This window comes from Sylvia atricapilla, chromosome 1 (genome assembly GCF_009819655.1).
Source record: "Sylvia atricapilla isolate bSylAtr1 chromosome 1, bSylAtr1.pri, whole genome shotgun sequence".
Classification (NCBI taxonomy): domain Eukaryota; kingdom Metazoa; phylum Chordata; class Aves; order Passeriformes; family Sylviidae; genus Sylvia; species Sylvia atricapilla.
Window position 1 is genome coordinate 106001732 of NC_089140.1, and position 25224 is coordinate 106026955.

Consider the following 25224-nt stretch of genomic DNA (forward strand, 5'->3'; position numbering starts at 1 on the left):
CATCTGGGATACATGAATCTCCTGTGTGGAGTTACCCAGGGTTGGGTTGTGTGCTTGTGGATTGCACTCATGGATGAAAACTGCAGGCATCTGGCTGTGTGTTGCTGAGCTGCAGGGAAGCTCCCTTCAGTGCTGGGAGAGTGGCTTCAGAGTTTCCCTGATCACAGGGTATCTGAAATTACATCGTTAGCGTTCTGATGTTATTGGCCCAAGTAGTAACAGAAAAGAAACCCCACCCACATCTTGCAGATACCCCCTCTACAAATTGTTCATGTGGTTGGTTTCATTCCTTGTTACTTCTTGAAAGCCTGGAGATGCTCTTTTTGTCATTGTTTGAATGCTTTAGCATATGTTGTATTCTTTGTTCTTAGGATTATCTGGTACTGTTACCCAGTGATTACTACGAGGCATCCCTGTTGCAGATCCAAGTTACGGAGCCTTGCACACATCCCGGGCCTGCTTCAGGAGAACAGTCAGTAGATAAACTACAGTGTAAACCAGTGCCTTGGTTTGTTTTGTTATCATCCTGCTGCACTTGAAAACAATAATAATCTTGTGTTTTGTTTGTTTGTGTTTGTTTTTGTTTTTGTTTTTGTTTTTGTTTTTGTGTAAGCTGCTTGCTCTATCAGCATTTGCCCCTGGGCAGATTTTCCTGTGTCCTTGGTTCAGAGGCAGTGCATTTCAGGCACGGAGGAGAATCCAGAAGAATACCTGTGCGACAGCCAGCTCCCAGTCAGCCGGTGATGGCCCATATCAGTGGAAGAGAGGTCAGATTCCTGCCTGCTAATTGCAGTCCCATCTGTGCTGTTGACTATGAACCTACCAGACTAAAATGGTTGCAGATTTACAGCTCAGCATTTTCAGATCTTAACACATGCCTAAAACTGACTCTCCACCAAGGTCTGCATTTTACACAGAACTATGTAAAAGTATCAGTGTAGACAGATTTATAACTGTGACTGGAGTGGACATTCCACTCTGGCAAGAGCATTTCATTAAACAAAAATCCTTCTCCTTTAGGCATACTGGCTTGTTCAGAAGAAATGTCATGATTTGTCAGCAGAAATGGCGTACATACATCACTCTAAAATAATCTTTTTTTTTTTTTTTCTTAAATAGCTATACTTAGGTAAAATGTTTGCTTTACTGAAAAACAAGCAGAAGCAATTATGCCACTGCTCTAGGTCCTTTGAAAGCAAAACATGTTTTATGAAATGAGAAGATCTACTAGAAGTGTGTTTGGCAAAAGTAAGGTATTTTATCGAGTATGTGATAGTGATGTGAAATGATTGCGGCCTCTATTACTGTGCTTGGATATTTCTTTTAAAAATATCAAGTGCAGCAAGAGTACTCAAATGCCACAGGCTCTGGTGCTTCATCACTGATCCATGTGCAAAATTTACTGGTATGAATAATTGCAGTGAAGTCAAGAGGGCTGTTGACAGAATTATTTACATGTTTAAGTGTTTGTAGCCTGAGGAAATACTGAGAAAAAAACAGTTTAAAAATAATTATGTAGTCAACTGAAGCAAAATCTTTGTAACCACTTAACTACTTAGAAGTATTTTGCACTAAATATTGTGTTAACCACTTTGTGCAAGTAACCTAAAACAAAACCTTGATGATACAAAGTGTTATTGTTTGCTAGAGAAGATGCTTTCACTCTTTGCAGAGACTCAAAATACAGCATTGCTTTAGTAGGAATTTTGTGTTCCTAGAAGTATTTTTTCAGTGGAGAAGTAAACTCAGTTTTTGTATGTTGTTAAGGATAGCTTAGAGATGATGGTGACAATTTTTTAGCATCATAACAATTTTTCCCTTTCTGCTGGGGAGAAGAGAAATAATAATAATATTATATTACTATAAATAATATAGTCATTTCCTGGGGTTACTTTACAACTTTCCTATAACTGTTATAATGGCAGGTATTTCTTGAACTTGTTTGACTCTTGTTAGAGGGCAAAGTGATATTTATAAGTGTTGTTTGCATTCTGCTGGGTGTCTTCTGTTGAGACACTGCATGACTGGCCCTGGACTAATGCTGTCAAAAGAGCAGGAAGTGGGAGCTTCCTGCAAGAAAAGGGAGTGAGAGATTTAACTACTTTTTTATTTTTCAATTATTTTGACCCAGGTCAATTTAGAGATGACCATAAATGTTCCTCAAGTCGGTCGCTATGTTCTGGTTTTTGAGTATGCCAACGAAGAGGATCAGATACACACTGCAGAAGTAACAGTGCAGAGCCCTGGACCTGTCACTGAAGGCAGAGTGAGAATATACAGTTGTAAATACAGGTAAGAATTTCTGAAGTAATCACTAAATGATTGAATAAGCATTTGGAAGGTAATCATCCTTTTTTTAATATGAATCCATTTTACCACATAGATATTTCAATTTGTAGAGTGATTTAAAAGCAAGTGCAAGATTCTGTGGATTTGGTAGAGGTTTTTAATTCTCTTTGTGCAGTCAGCTCCTTAAATATTGCTATTGCTTCAATGAATTGTTTTCCTATGCAAAGGGTTACTTTTTTATATACGTTCTTAAATCCTTATAAACTATTAATCTCCAAGTCCAGTGGAAGAGCACTGCTGTTTGCTGCAAATGCCTGCACTGTTTTTCCTTAGTTAAAAATGTGTCCAGGGGCTTCGGCTATAAAAAATGTAGCGGCCAGTTTTACAAGAGTATTCCCACTGTTTCTAACAAGATTTGCTGGAGCAGAAATATAAAGGTCTCTGAAATTCTGCCTGTAGTCATCCTCTAGCTGTTAGGCTGTAGGCAAGGTCTTCAGCCAAATGCTTCCTTATCCTTGTTGACTGATGAGGTTACTGCAGATGTTTCTGCACAAGAGGTTTTGTCTGTCCTGAGTGAGATTGTTTTTAACACTTGAGCACCTTGAGCTTTTGGGCCCTTGGGAGAGCCTACCCAGTGCCAGGGGACTACAGACGTGCATCCTTTGCTCCCGTGAGCCAACTGTTTGGCAGAATGAAGGCTTAGGGACATTCAGGATGAGATTGCTCAGTAAGAAAAATAATTTCCATCAGCATGTTTGTGATACAGAGCACAGCCATGTGGAGCAGTGACCTTGTCAGGTTATTGCTGGGGAAAGCTCTTATTTTAGCCTGTTACATAACACTTTGAGCCCCAAACTTCTTGCTATAAATCTTCCATTTTACTGGGTTTTTGGTGGTTTTTTTTCCAAAATACCCACATTTTACGGGCTGATTTTGAGCACACTTCCTTGTTTATTTGACACATTAGAAACATGTTCATGGAAGTACAAAGAAAGCCCTTGCTGCTTTAATGTAGCAATGCAGCAAATTCCTTCTGCAGACATTCTGCATGAGCTGAATGGTCACATTGTGAGTGAGATGCTGTGTCATCTTTCCCAAACAGGAAAGTGCAAGCCTCTTCTGATAAAAAATAAATCAAGCAATGATGTAGTGAGGTGCATGTAGATAACAGTAACTTGTAGAATTTGTAATATATTGTGCCAGACTTTCTTACAGCTCAGTGAGCTTGACTATTCCAAATAAGACATGGTAAGTGAATAAGACATCGCAAGCTTTGAGCAAATAATGAAAGCTGCTGATTCACATCCTCAGTGGCACATGGCGGTAGTGGAAAGGAGCAACGGTGTGTGCTGGCACCTCAAGGAGCACAGCCCAGGCAGGACAATATTAGTTACAAACCACATTACTCAATGTGAAAACATCTGCAGGTAGCAACTATGTGTAGCTGTCTGTCCACATCCTGCTTAAGCCAGTAGCTCAAATGGGTGTCTGACCTGAGATCTGGAGGCTTCAGCTCTAGGATAAGGATATCCCACCCAGGATAAGCAATGTTTTGTACACGGTAGATCCTCTGTCTCACTGGTGAGGACAGTTCGTGTTCTGCAGTGGCCACAGGGAGGTTAGTTATGATCCATCAGGAGGGCTAGATGCTATGGCTAGCTAACAGCCAGGCAGTGGAGCAAGGTGACAAACTAAACAACGTGGCAATGCCGGCAGGCTCATCCTTAATCCTGCTTTCTGTCTCAGCTTCCTTTGCCGCAGCGTTGTAGTTGATGGCAGGAATCGCATTGCAGCCTATGACCTTCTGGCAGACACAAGGATACGTCTGAAGGCATCATCAAGTAATTTCCTTCTGGTAAGGTGACATTTTTTTCCCTTTGGTAATACTTGTTCCTTGATAGGGTAAACAAAGATATTTGTCTCCCTGTATTCACATTCTATAACTCAGTGTATCTTAGATGCTTGACTAGACATGCTTTGTATATACCCCAGAATGCTGAGGCAAACTTGTCAGTTTCAAAGACAAACAGAACTTTGCCTTTATTGGCAAGGCTTTTTCTAGATTTCTTGTGCTTTATTTCAGCTCCCACTTCTCTTCTACAAGTAAACTTCAAAGGAAAAATATTCTGGTAGCTTTTATACCTAATTTTTAATTTTCTCTTTTTACCTTTCATTTTTCCTAAATTCTCAAAACCCATGTAGGAGTTTCCCATGTCTCTTACAAAATTGAGGTAATAAATGCATTTCTTTCAGGTAATAAATACATTTATTAGTCATACAGTTTGAAGGTGTTTTAAATAAAAAGCCTTCACTGACCTCTTTTGGCCACACCAGGAATATACTTTCCTGGAAACTGAATTTTCTTACATGTTGTTTCTGTTTTCTATTTTAGAAACACAAGGTTTGTTAAAATCTAGAGCTCCAACCCAGCTAGCAACAACTATTTGGACTAACAGCTGATACATGCTTTCTTCATTTCATGAGCCAGTGTAAACTAATACCTTTCACATTTTCTGTTAGCTTCCTGCAGCGACTGCTGTGCTAACGAGATCTGATCTTCACAATCCTTAATTGTAAGGGCTGCACTTAGCAAAGAATGGGAAAAGGGAAAAGAAGTGCTTCTGGTATGTAGGCACTAATCATGAAGGAAATGGCAGCAGTTTCAGGGTTTAAAACACTCGTGTGTTCCGTTCATGCAGAGCAGAGAGGAAAATTGGAGCCACCTCCAATGCTGGAAACACCTGGTCTAAATAAAGGGGAAATGGGGCTCTTGAAGCCATCTGTCAAGAGAGACTCTTATATCTTGGTAGTCTGTATCTCACACTGATGCAGACAAGCTGTCCAAACGCAGACCACACTTGGCACTAACCTCTTAGCTGCTCATGAAGTGGTGTTCAAAGCTTCAACACGTGCCCTTCTTCTGCTGCGATGGCCTGGAGCCCTGTGGGTTGTTACACGCAGGACAGGCAAAGTGTTGGCTGCCGGGGAAAAGGGATTTTTAGCACTCTGCCTTGTGGCTTATAAAGGCTTTTTTCCCCTGCTTACTACTTTTAAAACACAGGCTGAGCCCCCTTAGGATGTGCTTCCAAACTAAATCACATTACATAATAATGAATTCTCCATATGCAATTTTTCCTTACATTACTACTTGGTGCTACCTATCTTGTTGCTTATTGGACATCTTCATCTCTTTTTCAAGTAGCTCATGCATAAGTTCTGTAACTTGTGCACATGTATTTTCTTACATATTTTATTAGTTTCCCTCTTGTGTTTACCCTCAAGCTTTCTCTTATGTCCTTACCACCATGGGTACAGCAGGACTACCACAGATTCATTTGTTCATGTCTACTTTTAGTTAAAATAAAAAATCCCGTATGAGGTCTCGCTTCTTTTGAGATGAATTCTGAATCCTGGGAGAGAAATCCTGGTGTCACTGAAACTCACTCCCATGGACTTTGCACGAGCAAGTGTTTGTGCCTGTATTTGAGAAAGTCTGGGAGTTCCCCCAGGGTCCAAAAGTCCCTAACACCACAGATGAGGACTTTTCCCTCCTACCTCTCTACATTCCTTGCCTTACGTCTCAGCCTTTGAATCAGTCTTCTGTCTTTCCCTTTTCCACACACATATAGTTACCTTTTAGTTATTTCCCTCCTGAACAGCCAATATTCCCTTGACAGGAATCCTTCTAGTTCAGGCCTGGCCCTGTTATTTATGATGTTAATTGTGCATTGTGCTTGTTTTTCAGCACAAGGTTTGCATTATTTCAGCTGAAGAATTTTCTCCAGAATACGTGGAACCTAAAGTACAGTGCATAGCTGCTTACAGAAGTAACAGTGATGGAAGGTAACTTGCTTGGTTTTATCCTTCCTATTATTCGAGGACAACCTTGAAAGGTAGAATAAATGGTGGTTTAATTCATTTAAATGAAGCTTTGCTCAGTGACTCACAGGTGATTTGTAGGCCACTTCTTTGTAAAGAAGCTGAAATGTTAGTGTGTAAATCTGGACAGAATTTTGTTGATAAAGCCTTTTCCTGGCCCATCTGAAGAACCCAGTGGTGATGTGTGAGAAAGCACATCTTTCACATGCCATCCAGTACAACAGATGTGCAAGCTGGAAAATCATTCCTACTTTATTGGCCTGAAATGCTTACTGTTCCATCTGGAGTTTTCTTCTGCATGTTACTGCTTCAGCTGTCCTAAAATGGCTTTAATTTGTCACTAGGCAAGGGGTGGGACTGCCCTTTAAGGCACAAATCCACCAGCTCAACTTGGCAGCATCAGATCATTCAGCATGTAAACCCCTGCTTCCCAAACAAGCCATTTCCTTTTCCCTGTCATCGTGGGGCCCTTAGGGTAGGTGTGCACTCATCATTCACCTCACACAGTAATGCCAGCTGATCCTTCTTTTCCATCATACATTATAGGACCAGTAATTAGGGGATTCTTGTACTGCTTGGTTGATCCAGGCTGACAGCTCTTCTCATGCTGTGGAGATCTGAACCTGAACCTTGCCTTCCAAGTGATCAGGTTTAGGTTCTGCAGAGCATCTCTTCTGTCCTGTTGAAGCTTTTCCTCTCCCCATCTTTTGTTCTTTGGGACAGAGAGGAACTGTCACTGCAGCTGCCAAATTAGGGACCTCCACATTTCAGTGCCTGTTGCACTCCCCAGGATGTGCCTCGTGATGGCTACTCCTAAGGCTTTGCTTTCTTCCTACTGATCTAGCAGTGGGAAGGGTCTCAAAATAAAAGTAAATGTCATTTGCAGGACTTAAGAGGCAAAAAGAGTTAGTGATTTGGTCTAATAGTTTTCCAAATGGTAGCTTCTAATATAATGGTTGAATTGAAACAGAAAGCAGGAAAATCTGGATAGTAAATAGGATAAAAACATGTGACTGTGCTTGGCTTCCAAGCATGCATTGAATCACAGTTTTAATTCTCCTGCTCAGTGTTACCACTGAAAGCAGCTTTCTAAGGCCAAAGATGCTTGTCCTTGCACCAAAGTTATTTTACACATACAGGCCTTTATGTTTTGAGTAAAACAGGGAAAGAGGATGGGTGAAAAACATGATTCAAACTAAAACTAATGTTAAAAGGTACATATTTAACTTTGGTTTTGTGTTGGGTATTTTTTAACACTCTTGTTATATTTGCATCATTTACTGCAGGTTTTAGTTTTGTTTTTATTGTTATCTGGCAGCATGTTTGCTTTCCTGAGAGTGTTTAAGTTCATCAAGTTGAAGGATGCAAAGGCTTGGCTCAGTTTAACGGTATTGTATGTGGATGATTTCCCGTACGGGCCTGGCAAATACATCTCAGTTCTGGCCCTGAAACATACTTGCCATTCCAGTTCTGGGCCCATCTTGAGCAAAGATTAATCATTGTCTGTTGAGTACTTACTAGAAGTGAACAAATACAACCAGGAAACCCCCAAAAATATTTTATCCTGCAGTATTGAAAAATTCTTTTCTCAATTCCAGAATTAAATGGGCCAAGGAAGAAATAGTTAAACACAGCAGTGAACGAATAAGGATGCTTTCAAGGAGTACTGTTATTTATTTTGGCTCCAATTCTACAAATATTTGAGTCTATACTTAACTTCTAAGTACTTAAGTATATTGACTTCAGTGGCAAAACTTGCATGTTTAAAGGATACACCTATGTAAATATTTGTAGAACTAAGAATACAGTATTAATACAGATTCTGCTGAATGTAACTGACTGGACTAACTAAAATGTGTTTAATTTTTAGCACCTGTGATTCCCTTAAGTTCATCTTCCTTAGAAAATTCTTTCCACTGAAACTTAAAGTTAGGGAAATTTTGTGTGAATAAAATCAGTTAACACATTAAAAGTGTACACACTTCCCCCTTTTTAAGTTAAATCCATAGCCCTTGTTTTCATTTACTTTCTGATCATTCACAAAGAATCCAAATAGGTACAGGGGTTATTATTGCATTATCAATTGCAATACAGTCTAATTTTCCTGTTATGATTAAAACTTTCTCCTGGCCCCAAGGGTAATTACTGTAATTCTGTGTTTAGTGCAGCGTGCATTCCCTCAGTTTTTGAAGCTCCACCAGGAGCTTTGGTTTTGGATGCATTCAAAGATGGGAAGATTTCTGAAATACAGGAGAATATACTCCACGATACATTGAGTGCCACTTTACCTACTGGTTCATTTCATGGAGTCACCTTGACACCATTACAGGTACCTCATATTTTAAAAACTTTGTTTTGCATGTCACAAGGTATGTTCTTACTAAAGTTAAATAGAGGAAACGCTGTAAAAGAATCAAATTTGGATGATGTGATATGATGAAAATGTGGCAAACTGAATAAGCCACAGAGACAATAAAAAGAAAGGGGGAAAAAAAAACCCAAACGCCAGCTACTTTCTGAATTACACAACAGTCTCACAGAGTGCAGAGGAATGTTAAAGGTTCTTTGCAGGCAAACAGAGTTGTAATGCTGTGTTCCTTGAAGAAACTGAACTTGCTGAGAGATGCTAAGCCTGCTCTCTTTCACTGCTGGTAGGGGGCGCTGAGCACAACTGGTAAATCCAAGAATGTTTCACAAAATAAATCTGTTCTGTGGTTTAATACCAGAACTGTTCTTGTTTCTCCAGAACCAGATCACCTTGCGTGGCAGAGTGCCCCACTTGGGCAGATACGTATTTGTGGTACATTTTTATCAGCCGGCACACCCCATGTTCTCTGTGCAAGTCCATGTGAATGCAGGACATGTGTGGTCAGGTAGGCATCTGAATTTGACCTAATCCCCTTCCTTTCTCAGCATTTTGGGATACGGAGCTGTGTTGGGTTGACCCTGGATGGACACCAGGTGCCCACAAAACACACTCTGTCACTCTCCTCCTCAGCTGAACAGGGGAGAGCAAATACAAGGAAAGGCATGTGGGAGGAGATAAGGACATGGAGAGATCACTCACCAGTTACCAACATGAGCAAAACAGACTTGACTTCGGGAAATTTTACATAATTTGTTACCAGTTACATCAGAGCAGGTTACTGAGAACTAAAGCCAAAGCTTCAAACACTTTCCTTCCACCTTTCCCTTTTTCCCGGGCTCAGCTTTGCTCCCAGATTTCTCCAGCTCCTTCCACTGAGTGGCACATGGGTACAGAGAATGTGGGCTGTACTCAGTTCATCACGTGTTGCCTCTGTTCCTTCCTCCTCCGTGGGGGAATGCTCACTCTCTTCCCATGACTTAGTGTGGGATTTCTCACATGGGAGACAGTCCTCCACCAGCTTCTCCAAAATGAGTCATTCCCCTGGGCTGCAGTTCTTCACTAACTGCTCCAGTATGGGTCCCTTTCATGGGGTCACAAGGCCTGCCAGGATCCTGCTGCAGTGTGGGATTCCCAGAGGTTTACAGACCCCATTTGGGCATCCACCTGCTCTCCCGTGGGTCTCTCCCACAGGCTGCAGGTGCATCTCTGCTCCAGCACCTGGAGCACCTTGTCCCCCTCCTTCTCCACTGACCTTGGTGACTGCAGAGTTGTTTCTCCTATATGTTCTCACTCCTCTCTCTGGCTGTACTTGCTGTTGAGCTGGGTTTTTTCCCCTTTCTTAAATGTTATTCCAGAGATGCTTCCGTGGTCAGCCACAGCCTTGGCCAGTGTTGGGTCTTCTTTTGGAGCCACCTGGTGTTGGCTCTGTTCATGGGAGAAGCTTCTTACAGATTTTCATAGAACCCATCCCAGTAGCCCCCTACAACCAAAACCTTTTCACATAAACCCAATGTCTTTTTTCTTCTAGGTACTTTCAATGCTTCATTCTGCCCTCATACTTCTGGGTGTCAGGTTCAGGTGATTGCAGCAAACCAAATTGAGCTTGACATTTTTGAACCAATGGTGTCTGTTACGGTGGTGATACCTGATGGAAGAACACTGCTTCTGGTATGTGTATTACGTAAATGTACTTGAAAATGTTATTCTCAGTTTCACCATTCATTTAGAGATAGGTGCAAAGATGAAAACCAAAAGGAATAAATTTTTTAATGTTGTCTTTCAGATTTTTTGGATCTTATGCACTGCTTTTGGTTTTATTTTAAACTTTTAAGATACTCTGCACTGTTCTGTTGTACAGCTTGTAACATCACAACTTCGAGGGCAGTATGCAAAGTTTATTTTTGTAATTTTTGGTTAAAATCTTAGAGGTTTTAAAAAAATCCAGAATGTATAATGAAGCAACATTTAAACGTGTAAATGCCTTTAGCTTGTGCCTTTTTGTTTTTCTCTGAAATGTACAATTTAGCTTTCTTATTGTTTTAAGGAAAATATCTTAGTTGTTCCAGCTGACACCTACAGTTACAAAATTCTTGACAAAAAGACAGTGGACAAGTCATTTGATTTTATCAGCCAATGTGGAGGAAACAGTTTTTACACTGAGTAAGCATCACTTTCGATAAAACTGAACATTGACAACAAGCTGGGAGTAATAATACTTCTACTATGTATTAGAGAGCTGTCTAAAATCCCTATAATTGTGCTACATTAAAATGCTTTTCATGGCTTATGCTGGCCCAATTAATTTCCATGAGTCATTTTTCCATGACTTTCTATTGCAAATGCAATGTAAAGGTAGAGCTTTATTGCTCATAATACAAAAGCGGAAAATCTGTTTCATCTTCCTGTCTTTGGTATTTCCATCTTTGCTATTTGGTATTTTGCTTGGCATGTCTGAACTGATACAGCTAATATGAACTTGCTATGAAGAAAAACCCTCTTACCTGCATGTTCAAAGCCACTCATCCCTGATTTAATTAAAGTATATCCTTGCATGTGTCTGCTGCCACCCTTATGTCCAACTGTTGGAAAGACAGAACCCTAATTTACTGAAGCACTGCAAAGCACTCTCATAACAATTACCGCATGCCAGCACTTACATGATTTATATTTCAATTTAAATAGCCCAGAACGATCATCAGCCTTCTGTAAGGACTCAGTGAGGTCCCTGGTGGCTTTCTACAACAATGGAGCCCTGCCATGTGGCTGCCACAGCTCAGGTGCCACCAGCCCTTCGTGCAGCCCCCTGGGAGGGCAGTGTGTCTGCAGACCCAACGTCATCGGTCGCCAGTGCAGCCGCTGCCAAACCGGCTACTACGGATTCCCCTTTTGCAAGTGTAAGTATGTGCTTGCACTCCTTCAGCTCCTGACCCAGCCACCTACTTAGTCCTCTGAATTCACTGCAGGTGTACTGCAGCCTGACTCTTCTTTGGAGAGTCTGATCCTGTGAGAGCTGTTTTAGCTTCACCGTACCATAGCTTTCAGTTAAAGGCAGAAGAAATCCCATTCCCCTAAAGCACACCTAGCTCGTGGTCAAGTGTGCCTTGACATGTGTTGTCTGGTCAGGTATAGTAGGTTAGAAGCTGAACTGGATAAAATCCACATTGCCACTGTTTCAGTGAAATGGATTTTTTCTGCACTGACTGTTAAATCATTTCCGAGTTGTTAATGTTTAATCCCATTTTACACCTTCAAGCTTTTCCACAGATAATCAGAGATGCAGCATTCCTAATTCCTCATATTCTGATGTTGATAGTAACAGCAGATCTATAGATTACACCAACAGTCCTCAGCTGCTTTCATAGATACTATATTGATGTTTATAAACATTGCTTTATAGAAGTGGTGCCCTTGACACCAAAACTACTTGTTTAATCCTTGACAATTTCGGCGAGTGATAAACAACGTCTGGGGTGAAGTTAAGCAACCAATCCACGGAAAAGTGCCAAGCACTAAACCTGCTCTTTGAAACTATTGTTACAGTCACATAGTTGGTTTCTATGACCCTGAACTTTAAACTAGTGAGAGAAAAGTGTAATGTTTTCTATACATAAAGGTTGTGTGTGTTTGTTGTATATTCAATAAGAGTTGATTGTTGTAAGATGAGATATGATTGATTTGTAGAACAATTTCTTTGATCTAGTATGCAACTGCGGACAGCGTCTTTGTGATGACCTGACTGGTAAATGCATTTGCCCTCCACGAACTGTGAAGCCAAAATGTGAAGTGTGTGAGAAATATTACTTCAGCTATCATCCCCTTGCTGGCTGCAAGAGCTGCAACTGCTCAGAAAAAGGAATTGTTGATGTGGCAAGCCCAGAATGTGATAAAACCAGTGGGCAATGCAAGTAAGTTTGGGTTATGTGTGTTATAAACAATGTGTGAATGGTTTGCTTCAATGCTCTTTCCAGATGTTCAGAGAGGATATGGGAAATTTAAGTTATTCACCCTTCAGTGTGAAGCAGAATGGATTTTATCCACAGTTGTACACTAACCCAAGCTTTGTGGATAATTGAGGTCCCTGTAATCATTCATATGTTTGCAATTTCCCATTTTACGAGGTGTATGCCTTGAGTAATGCCCAGGCACATTTTTCAGCTATAAACCTTCTTCCAGCTCTGCTTACCTATATTCAACATCCATGTTTTACACCTTGGTGTACAGAGGGAGTAGTTCAGCACTGCAAGGACTGAATAGCTGCAGAAGTCTAAGTATACTGTGAGCATTTTTATCCTTCAAAGTCAAATCCATTCCTAGTCAGTTCTGTGGCCATTTTAAATGTCACACTATTCAAAATCTGAGAACAATACTAACCTGCTGCTTTTTCTCTGTGGAAGTCATAAAGTTGGGTCGTAGCCATGCATTCCCTTTGAAAATCCAGCTGTTTGTTGTTTTATTGACTCTCTCCTCTGTGCTTGTTGATGAAGATGCAAACCAGGAATAACAGGACGTCGGTGTGATCAGTGTGCTCCTGGAACTTATGGTTTCCCTAACTGTGTGCCATGTAGCTGTAACAGAGATGGAACAGAGCCAGATGTTTGCGATCCCCAGACAGGAATTTGTCTTTGCAAGGTCAGACAAATCAAATTACTTCTGCATTCACAAGCATCATTTGCACACCAGTGACTATTTAATATATAATGGGGTGAATATAGTGAGTTTATCAGTAAAGTTTTTTATCAAGTTTTCAGTAAAAATTAAGTGCAGCTGTACAAACCCATCACACTTTGCAGTATGTGCACAGATTATCATGGTAATGTTAAATACCATTTTAAAATGGCTTCAGAATCTGTCAGTTGTGCAGGTGGTCTTAGGTTTTGCGGGATGTTAGAGAGCTGCAGAGTAGATGTCCATTGAATCACTGAAGCAGTCTGTACCCTGCACAGATCCACTGTATTCATCTGCATCTCGCCTTTTGGATGTAAACCAAGTCCCATGCTTTTTTTAGCCATATTATGTCAGTTGACATTTTACCACATCATTATAGCTAGGAAATCTTTTGTTCTGATCTGCATAATTAAATGTGATAAATGTGAACTTTCACAAGTGACCTTTTATATTATGGGTTTGCAAAAGCCAGCAGGAGGGTTTTGGCAAGGAAGTAACCAGCTGTCTCTGACTAATATTTCTTACTCGGGCCTTCGCATTTCACATTGTAAACTGTAAAGAAAGCTCATAAGATAGCCTCCAAGACAGTTCTATTTTCATTTGGATTATAGTCTATCCAGACAATCACATATTTTCATTAGTTTCTATACATTTAAATATATATTCTTTCAGAAGATTTGTTTCATGTACAGGAAGTTTTGGGGACCTCAGCAAAGCAAAAAGAAAAGCACTGAAATTTCTTTGAACTATGCCTTAACAGGAAAATGTTGAAGGTGCAGCATGTGACACTTGCAGGCCAGGATCCTTTTATTTGAACCCTTCTAACCCCAGGGGATGCACACCTTGCTTTTGTTTTGGGGCAACCAGCAACTGTCGAAGCACGGATCGTCGTAGAACCAAGGTGCACCAAAGATTTTTTTTTTCGTTTCTATCATGAACTTACACTTGTTCCAGTAAGGAAATTCCAGACTTCTTCTGAAGCTGAAAATATGTTTTATTTGTTTCTAAGGATGAGAAATATTCTCCAGTCAATTCTCCAAGTGAAGATTTAGTGCAGCTTTCTTAAGATTAGGTGTAGTCTGAAAGGGCCATTCAGCACAAATGGCCCTTTTCACCTGTTTGTTTACAAGTCACTAGTTCCCTGAAGTTGAGCTGGCCCAAGCTGGCCTTTATCTTGCTTGCTTTATCTTCGAACTCTGTATCATCATTAAAGTCAATGATGTCCTTCAAGGTGCTTTGATAAGCACATACCATTTTACATGTCTATATTTTAGGTACATTCTTAAGAACTTGTGTGACAGATTCTACAGAGATTGTAAAAATTGTCTTTCTTCTCTCCCTGTAAAAGAGACATCAAGTGTTGGAAACAAAGATTTTTAGTAGCATAAATGAAGAGTAAAATGGTTGAAGACTGACAAAAAAGCAACAGCTGCAAAAGCAAGAGAAAGGAGAAGAGGAAAGTGAGAATAGTGGATGAGGAATTTATTTAAGGTTTAGACATAGAGTAGATGCAATCCAGATTGTGCCCTCTACTGTTTACAAGCAGAAGGTGAAAATCTGGCCTAGGTGAAATCAGAAGAAAATTCGCTCTAGTCATTGCTTGTCCTCATGAAAAGCTGTTTTTGAAAACATGTCTTTTTTTTTTTTTTTTTTTTTTTTTTTTTTCCGTTTAGTTTGGTTTGGGTTGTTTTTTCCTGCTCTGGCGAGTCAAGGTCAATCCGCCAGAACCCGTAACAGTTCTGCTACATCATACACATTATGCTCTCTTTCCTCCAGCATAATGATAAAAAAAGAGGCATGATCTTTCATGAAAGAGCAGCCATAAACATAAAATGTGCATTAAAGAGGCAGAATATTAAGCCACATTTCTTGCCTCTCCAAGATGTCATGCCATGTGCCCTCCCTCAGTTAACCTGTTCCAAACTCTTTCTTTGAGGTTAGTGCCCTGTGTTTGATTATGGAATGGACGTTAAAAAGCATCTCCAAATTATATTCTCAGGTTTGTGTGCACAGTTCCTAATCACCCCCAGAAGGCTATGTCTTCCTGTGGCTGAAGATACAATTTAGTTTTCAGGTGACAAACCAAACCAAATGCCTGCATCCCAAGTAGCTTTGGCACATATTCACATTTTCACCTCAGCATTTTGAGGTCCAAGAAATATCCATTGTTCAAACTTTAGGCTGGCTCTGAAGGGGTTGGATCTCATGCTAAGGGAATTACAGAGGTTAAACAATTTCTTCTCCTTACTTGGTGCTGGTAAAGTTTTAATAAAGGATGAGGAAAACTTTTGTTTCCTTTATGTGTTTTTCATTAGTTTGTGGATATGAGGAACTGGCGCTTGGAGGCAGTAGATGAAAATATGGACATTCCAGTCACTTTCAATCCAGTCAGTAACAGTGTGGTGGCTGATGTTCAAGAATTGCCAGCTTCTGTGCATAATTTGTACTGGAAAGCAGCACCATCGTACCTGGGAGAGAAGGTAAATGCCACCTAACTCTTCTGTTTTACTAACATGTAATCATTTTTTTGTCAGCATCATTGATGAAGAGTCTCACTGTTTTTCTTAGATAAGTTTCTCTCTCTTCCCTTTTCTCTCTTACCTGTCATGCCAGGAATCACAACATTTTACTTCTGAGTTTTGAAATTAACCAATAACACAGAATTAATCATATTGCTTGGTGCCAGACAGGTCTTAATGTAAACAGCATGATCAAGAGCTCAGTGGCTCAAATGGCTCAAATATGTCAAGCAACTGGTACCTTCAGCTGTTTTTCTGAATCCCAGAGCATGTAGAACTTGCCAGTGTGGCTGCTCTGAGACCCAGAACACATAAGGCTTCTGAATTCTTTAGATTCTCCTGGGCAGATTTCCAAAAGAATAAAAGGTACTTATGTGCTCAGTGGCACACAAAACCCCCTCAACCTTTTGCTTTTGATACGTTGCTTGGGAAGAGCATCAATTGGTTTTCTACCCTTTTGTGTTCTTCGGGTTGCTTGCTGCTCTGTCAACCCGTGCAGAGAGCAGCCTTCAGTTACTGCCATCAGTACCTCAGCCTGAGGGTCACACTGACCAGGGGGCTTTGATAATGGTGACTTGCAGGCCCAGGTTCTTCCTCTTTGGAGCCCTGACAGTGCCAATACTTAACAGCCAGTTTCAGGACACACAGGCTTTTCAGATGCAGTCCTACTGACACACACGAGAAAACAAATGGTGTAGACAGCAAGGCATGAAAGATGGTGCAACTTTTGAAGTGTCCCCTAGTCCTCATTTTGAAGATTAGAGCAGTATTTTTCCTCCTGCTCCTCTATGCTCAGAGCTGTATATTCATATCTCAGGTGAACAGCACATTTAGTTAGGATGCTTTTTGTTGATGTTATAAAGGCTCTTGTTTCAGTGCCTACAAATTATTTTTGAAAGAAATTTCCTGTTAAAGCATACGTTATCACCTGCAGTGTTAAACCAAAAGTACTTCTGTTGTTCCATAACAAGATAATAAAGCAGACAATAACCCTTCTTAAACACAGCTATTAAGATCAGTGCTATGAGTTTTATGTTGCATGTCCCAGTATCTAACTAGGCCTGCCGTTCCTTACTGTTATTTACAATGACAGCACTCCAAATAAAATAGTTCTAATTTGGGTACTGCTTTTGCTGTACACTGTGTATCAGTGTATATTTTAGCACGGGCAATACTGCAGTAATGAAAGTCCCACCAAAATTCTATTTAGCTGTGAGTTTACAAGTTCATAAATTTACCAATTATTCACGTTACTGTGTTTTGAAAATGTCAGGGTTTGGTCTGCTTCCAGTGATAGCATCTCTTTTTGAAAATGTGAACAAGATCACTTCAACTATTTTTCATTATGATGAGGGTGTAAATACTGTTTTGCATTATCTGAAACCTTTTAACTGGTTCCACTGGAACATTTATATTTAGCAGAGTATATTTTCTTCCTTTTCTCTCTTTTGTTTACAAAGTTAGAAAGGAATCAAATGTAAAATGCATAGCAGTATAGAAACTGAGGGTAATTGGGAAATTCATACATTGTTGTCCCCATTTTCTTTTCTATTTTAACATTCTGTTTAATAGACCACTCTTGACTTTAGAAAAAAATACTGTACATATAGAATACAAAAGTTAGTTTGTAACACCAATAGTGTCCTATTAAGAACAGAACAAAACACTGAAAAATAAGTAATTTAACAACCTCTCAAATGGTGCAATTCTGAAACTTGTTAAACAGGAAATCAACTCTAATTTGAATTTTCTTATTTTTTTGAAATAATGTATTTATACAGAGTGGTTTGATTGAGCATCATTTACAAATAGTAAATGTGTTACTTATAGTGCTGGAAGATTAGATAAATTGCATAAAAAATTATGTTCATATCAAGTAATAGTGCAGTAAAGTATCTCTTATCTTGTGCATTTTGTTACAGCTTTCTTCATATGGTGGCTTCCTAAGTTACCAAGTGAAATCTTTTGGCTTACCTAGTGAGGGCATGGTTCTTCTGGATAAGAAACCTGATATACGACTAACAGTAAGCTTTAAAATACTATTTTTTCTTACGAGAAATACAAATACCATGATTTTTGTGTTACTTAACAATATGGCTAATTTTGCTCTTATACTGCACTTAACTATTAAAACTTAACCATTAACTATTTCTATAAAAGTGATTTTACTGCATTTTGTTCAAAGCCATCAACACATCTGGCTCTGTTGCCAAAGTAACATATTATTAAGCATAAATGATTTGAAAGCAAATAAAAAGATGAAACAGGATTTTCTCTGTAGAATATGCCTGTGGAAAAAATTAATTAATGCATTACACACTTGTCAACAACTATGGCCTCATCTCTCCAAAAGATGCCCTGGATTTCGTGTGTAATTAATCTCATTTTCTGTGAGAATTTTTCAGCATAAAACTAAACATAATTATAAAGCTTCAAGGGACTGAAATAAAAATGGCATTTAGGTTGACAGTTTTTTAATTTAACCACTTTAGAGCCAATTGAAATCTTTAACTGTTTGTTGAAATTCTCAAGGGGGTGTTTTGTTAGTATTAGTATTTCTGCTCACCATCAGAAATACCAATTCAATGTTCTAGGATTCTTACTGGGAAATGTACCTCATAACCTACTACCATAATACCCATAGTTGCTGGTGCACCAGGATGCAAAGGAGAGTGTTTTAAAATGCAAAACCATTTTTATTCTGAAGTAATAACTAGTTCCTGTGAAATTTGATCGGCATTAACTCGATTCTCTTGGTGTTTTACTTGAAAACAAGGTTGTTAATAGGGAAAAGCAGTGAAAACCTTTCTGGCACCAGAATTCAGTGCTCACTATACCAGTTTCCTGAGAAAAAGACATACAGTTTTCCTAGTGTTACTTAATTTTGATCCCCCAAATAACAGGATTAATGTGCTTCACCAAATTTTACTGCATCTGAACACTTTCTCAGAACAAGTATTGAAACAGAAATGTTATATCCTCATTCTCACATAGGGCCAACAAATGGAAGTTGTTTATATGGATCCCAACAACCCACTGCCTGATCGTCAATATTATGGCCGAGTGCAGCTGGTTGAGGTAAGAACTGAAAAAGGAATGGCCTCCTTTCCTTCCAGAGTCGCATAAAAATACACACATGCAGAATATGTGCAAAAATACCAAATACTTGGTAACAGTGATGAATATAAACTTAAACACTGTAGACCTGAAATGTTAAGAACACTTTTTATCTCTGTTTACTGCCACATTGAACCAGGATTCTGGTTCATGACACCTAATTTTAGCACATCTGGGTTAGGTATCTTGTTCAATGTAGCCCTTAGCACTCCCTCCAGGGCTGGTGGAGTAATGCTGAATCAGTCCTCAGTACAAGGTGATTCATTGCAACCACAGACTGTACTTAATAGGGATGGAATGAATTGTTATCTGTTTTCCTTGGTGTCTAGGTACCTAGTTTAGAATGGGGTGTCCAACATTCAGGTAGGTGAATTCAGCAGGGATTATTCCTACCTCAAACTGGTTCTCAGAAGGTTGAACTGAGTTATTTATTCATATGCAGGCAAAAAAGATGTTTCTTGAAGCCAAATTCCATTTTCAGCAATGCTGTGTTTATTAGCAGCAAGAAAGCCCTGAAAGATTTGGTTTCTAGGACTTCATTTACTCTTTGAAATAAAAGCATTTTCGTTCACATTTTTTTGTGCTTTGGTGGGGGGTATCTCAACGAAATTTGGATGACTGAAGAAGAACCTACAGGCTTCTTCACTTTTCCATACCTCAGAGCCATACTTAGCTTGCACAGTTGAAGCTACATCCCTTTCTTTATGCTCATTATTCTTTTTCCCACCAATCCTGTGTCTACTCTCCTGGACTCTATTACCCCACACTGTTGTGTTTTATTCACCAAAGTTCCAACACCACACCAGTTGGCACTAGACAAGTCTGTTTCATGGGTGTTTTCTCCCTTTTCCTCTGGTCTTCTTTGAAGCTACTGTTTTTAAGCAGCGTTGTGCTCATTTCGTACCCCTTAACGTGCAGGACAACTTCAGACACGCCAGCAGCGGTGGGCTGGTATCCCGGGAAGAGCTGATGACAGTGCTGTCCAGGCTGGATGGCTTGCACATCCGGGCCCTTTACTTCACGGAGACTCAGCGCCTGACTCTCGGTGAGGTTGGGCTGGAGGAGGCCACCAGCCAGGGCAGTGGCAGTGTGGCGCTCAGTGTGGAGACGTGTGCCTGCCCGCCGCAGTACGCCGGTGACTCATGCCAGGTAGGAAACTTTCCGTACTGTGCCATTATCTCCTGTCTTTTGCCTACAGCTATACATAGCACTGGAGTTAGCTAGAGGAGCAGGATGGATGTTAAAGTAATTAAGAGTGCTTCCCCTAAGCCTGTGCACTTTCAATGGCTCAAGTGCTTTCACCGTCTAAGAAGCGCTGTGGGGTTATTCTACTCGTGGTTGCTCTTATGGAGCTGCAAACGTAATTTTGCATACGTAAGGCACTGTAATGAAGGATTTCTCTGTGATGCCCTCTAAGAGGCTGAATAATCTCTTACTTTAATGGAGAGAAGGTCAGAATTTACTTAATTGAAGGCTGTGGGACCATACACAGTAGGTGTTTCTTACTTTAACAGGGTCCAAGGGAAATAGCCTGAATCCAGATAATTCAGGATACTATTTGTGTAGAAAAACATGTGAAATCTGAAATAAACGTATTTGCAAAAAATATTTGGAAATGTTTATTAAAGATAGTGCGGGCTTTGCAAAGTACTACTATTAGCTGAAGACTGGCAATACAGCTGTATATCTTGTCCCTGATGCAGTTCCTGTGGCTGTAATTCTTTTGGCTGTCACTTTGCTTCGCTTAGAGCTTGGCTGTTGCTGTGTGTAAGCACCCAATGTAGTAGAATAAAGCACTAGAGAAATAAGCAGTGTACAAAGTGCACAAAATATGAGGAATTACTCTCAGAAGATGGTTGAGCATTACCATAAAGTAGCAATTGCTGTACTAACCTTGCAAAAGCTTTTTGAACTGAGAATGAATGAATGAATAATATCTAGGCTGGAGCAACTGCAGAGAGACTGAACAGAGCCATATATGGCTGGCTTACATTTTGTGTGTGCATCCACTACTCAGGACAGGTAATTCATCATCCGCAGAATAACAATTTTGGAAGTATTTTTTATTTTTTCACACTTCAGTTGCTCTGTGCCACACACAAATTGATGAGCATTGACTGTAAATTCTGCTGCCATCCTATTGCTTTCAACATACTGCCTTGGTTAAACTAGGCTGTTGGGTTTGGGTTTTTTTGTGTAACCTGGTGAAAATAGAAAGCCAAAGGAAGCGATCAAGACACTCACGGGGAAGTTCGTAAGCCCTGTATGTTTATGCAGCATTACTCAGGCAGTGATTTAGTGCTCTAATCACCAAGCTCTGTCTGGCTGCCTTAGGTGGGGAGGAGGTGATGCCTGCCACACCCCGACTTAGGTATATATTGAGCTACAGGAACTGCAGAGTTACTTGTTAACCTCAGGAACGGTACTGTGTGCTGAGCGACTTGACTCACGGATAAAGTTTAAAGGTGGGGCCCATCACGGCACAGAACCTCATTAATCTGAGTCAGAAGCTGGAGAAGAAGGGGGCGTAATAAGAGAAGGAACAGTGAGCACTGAAGGGAGAGCAGTGAATATTCACAGGGGAGCCAACGTAAAATGATGGCCCAAGCACAGAGGCCAAGAAATGTAGGATGGCTGGTGGTCACTTTAGCGTCCCTTGGGCATTGTCTAGCACAGGATATGCAGCAGAAGCTCTCCTATCCCCACCTTCAGGAGAGGAGTCAATGGCAACAAGTTCAAATGGATTTTTATCCAAGAGAGGTAATTTGCTCATTTTTTCTTCCTTGCTTCCTTCCTTCTTTCACTTGGTTTTTAAATAAACTAATTTGGTAACAGCTCTATATTACTTATTATAGAAGTAATGAGAAGATTAATCTTTTGTCTTAAAGTGCTTTACTAACAAAAGTGCATACAAGAGGTTTCTTTTAAATTGCTGTTTACTTGAAAACAATGATCCTACAAAGCCCTTGAAAGTGCCTGGAGCTTTATCTTCATGTGGAATCAATTTATCGTTTGTGTGGAATCACAAATGCTGCTTCAAAAACAAAGTGCCCACGTACTCCAAATGTGTCATTTTAAAGACAGCATAAATAGAAAAACAAAAGGCTGTACAGATTTTTTTTTCCAAAAGCAATTAGATGTATTTTTTAAATGTCTGATTTATTTTTCTCTCCAAAAAGAGACTTTAAGTAAATAAAATTTATATGCATTAGAGCATATATTTTCTTAGTCATGCTGTTTAATGTATTTCAGGCCATGGTTTCCTTTGAAGCTGTGCATATTGGCTCCCTGTTGTTCAGGGAAAATATTCACCCTTTAAAAAATGTATCTGAAAAACTTCAACTATCTATTCTAAATTTAGTCTTTGCTCACACTGAAGTCAGTATTCAAAGCTGTTGATGGTATTGGTATTCTGCACACTTTTTTTTTTCCAAATACCCTACATGTAGAGAAGGCAAAGGTGCCAGTAGCGATTGTTTCGCAGCAGTAATTCAATATTCTTTTTGGGATCTGCATTGTGAGAAATGAGTATTTTTTTCCCTGTGGTAGTTCTATTATTGAAAAATTCTCTGGTTAATCCTGCCTCTGCATAAATTCTTATACCTCTAACCACTGGAATGTGATTTGTGACCCAGTCCCACAGACCCATTGCTCTTCAGATCGGTTCCATCAGTCTTGGTGGTGCACTTACTATGAGAAAAGATTTATGGCTTTAGAGTTCAACTGTCGCTTGTTTTCTGCATGTTGTTGGGGCCAGCCCCTGCCTGTGAGGCAGAGCCAAGGCATAGGTACAGCTCACAAGAACATTGCTGTAGGCAGGAACCTGGGAGGTGCTGGCTTCATGGGGAGCACGGCTTTCTCCCCATTTCCATAAGCCTTTGATCTTCCTTGCACCACACCAGCTTAGTTCCTAGGGGAAAAGAGCTACAGAATGGAAAGGACAGACTGATGTCCAGTCATTTTTAGTGTGGTTGGCATGCCCGAGTATTCCAGGAGAAGATAGGTGTGAATTTTTGATCTGTATGCAGAAGGGCTTCCTGCCCAGGGGGAATTCCTTGTGATTTTCCTGCTCATGCCGAGCAAGGACCTGGTTTTAACATATTAGTTACTACCTCCCTGCTGTAGGCAAACAGATTTGATGTCTCTTGCTTCATTTAGAATGTTCCTCTGGTTCAGCTCTCTGTTTAAATCCAACTGTGATCTGACAGGCTGCACTTCTGCTCCTGTGCCCTCAATAGTTGGAACATTCTTCTCATGCTTCCCCTGTCTCCAGGGCAAGCCTGTACTTAAAAATTAGACCACTGTATGTTTTGTTACATCACCTAGCTATGTCTAGGTGTGGCTTTAGGTCTTTGTAGACTTAACTGTGGAAGTCATGATGAATGTATGTAAAAGGTATCCAGAATTGCTTCCAAGGAAAATAATTTCACTGTAGTGAAATTATTATCAAGATATAACCACTAATTAGTACGCAAGATTTCCAGATGTTCTTCTTTAAATTCACACTACAGTGTTCTCATACTCAAATATTTTTCTGTGGCTTAGAAATCATATTTTACACCTTTGTACATAGCCACAGGAAATGTGTTTTTCTCTGAGGTTAGAGTTAAAATGATTAAATCATCACTGCCAAAGTATTTAAAGCACAGGGTTCAGATGAAACTTCATCAGCTCCATTAATTGCTATTTACTGCATTAAAAAATTTAAGCAACATTATAAGTTTAGGAGAGCTTGAAAGGAAATTCACACTTTCACTCCTCCTTGGAACTCGCAAGCATTTTCGAAATACACTTCCTGTAAAACATTCTTCTAATGCTCACCAATTTTTTTTCTTTCTTCTTGCTGTCCAGGAGTGCAGCACTGGATTTTATCGTGAGAATAAAGGATTATTTGCTGGACGCTGTGTGCCCTGCAACTGCAATGGAAATTCAAATAGATGTCAAGATGGTACTGGACAATGTATTGTAAGTAATCAGTAACATTCAGTAAATTAATAGGAATAAAAGGAGACAAAAACATTTATCTTCCTGCAGTATGGACCATACAGTATTGTTCAATTCCAAGCAAGTAAGAACAATCCTTGTATGTCTCATCCTCTAAATTTTATATTGTTAATGAGCATAAGATGCATGCACTTAAATGTACATTTAATGTAACTGTGGCTGATTGGAATAATTTGTGTCCTTGTCTTCATTTTTTTTTCTTTCCCCTGTAATTTTTGTTAGCTCCTGGTTACAAAAAGACATCAAACTTGTACATAAGGAAACGTTTGTAGTTATTTATAATAAACATGGGTCTTACCCTGGCATATGTAGTCCTGAGCTTTATACAAATGTACTAGGGTATGTTTTATGATGATGACAAACAGCACATTCATGCATATCATAGGCTTTGCAGAATCTTGTTTAATCAGCTTCAGTGTATCTCCACTAATGGTAGTCTACAGCTAGATGGGTTAAAAAATATTGAATTAAATAAGATGAAATATAAGTAATAAAGTTAGATTAATTAGAAGATTTCAGCTGCTACAGAAGAGGTGATGGGGTAAATTTTGCTCCCTGGCACTCTGTATCAAACCCAAAGCAGTCCCATGGGAGTGGATGAGCCCTCAGGAATGGAAGTGTGACACTTGGCTGACTGCACTTCTCTTTATATCCATGATGCTTCTTTGAATAGTTTGTTCTGAAAAATTCCCCCTTAAAAAGTTTTCACTAATTTCTCGTTTACTGTGTAAACAAGAACCTTGCCAACATCTTTCATGGTCTGTCTTTTCTGTTATTTCTCCTTGTTTGCAGTGCATCCATTCTGCCTGCGGTGCATTCCTGTGTGTTATGTCATTCTCCCCGACTTTGTTTCAACCAACCGTGTTGCTTTAATGGAAACTATAAACCAATTCAGCACGTTCTGGGGGATGACTTACAGGCTGCTGCTTTGGAGGGACAGGGCAGGCTGTGACAGGAAAGTGCTGCAGCACAGCAAGAAAGATCAGGAAGTTTCACCTCAGATTAGAATTACGAAGGCAAATTTTACTTTCACCTCATGAAATATGTGATCTAGGTTTTTCTTTATCCCATCCTTCTCACAGCTGGATTAGCTTTTAGATAGGTAGAGCTAAATCAGCCCTTGGTCCCGGGCAAGCAAAGTCATCCAGAATAATGTGGTGAAAAATGAAAGCCCTGAGGGCCTTTATTTCTGTCATGAACTTCTGCCTAACCAAGAGCAAGTTAGAGGAGCCATGGGACAAAAACCTGACATGGTGCAGAGAAGACAAGGAAGCCTTCCCACTGTGGAGCCATCAAGTTCCACATCCAAAGTACAAAGCTTGTTCACTTGGCTTCCTGCTCCTCATCTGGAGCCCCAGACCTGAGTACCTACATTTGTCAGTG

At 39.9% G+C, this 25224-nt stretch overlaps 1 protein-coding gene across 1 annotated transcript in view; it reads left to right on the top strand.

Moving 5' to 3' along the window:
- LAMA3 (laminin subunit alpha 3) overlaps positions 1 to 25224 on the top strand; it is a 121975-nt gene that overhangs the window by 61996 nt on the left and 34755 nt on the right. The window contains 18 exon segments of the mRNA XM_066314476.1: positions 372 to 472; positions 614 to 767; positions 2132 to 2292; positions 4036 to 4144; positions 6035 to 6132; positions 8332 to 8497; positions 8915 to 9041; positions 10065 to 10204; positions 10581 to 10696; positions 11219 to 11430; positions 12237 to 12441; positions 13021 to 13165; positions 13962 to 14102; positions 15517 to 15681; positions 17643 to 17744; positions 18715 to 18798; positions 19756 to 19986; positions 23689 to 23802. Of these exon segments, the coding sequence (XP_066170573.1) occupies positions 372 to 472; positions 614 to 767; positions 2132 to 2292; positions 4036 to 4144; positions 6035 to 6132; positions 8332 to 8497; positions 8915 to 9041; positions 10065 to 10204; positions 10581 to 10696; positions 11219 to 11430; positions 12237 to 12441; positions 13021 to 13165; positions 13962 to 14102; positions 15517 to 15681; positions 17643 to 17744; positions 18715 to 18798; positions 19756 to 19986; positions 23689 to 23802 (2571 nt within the window).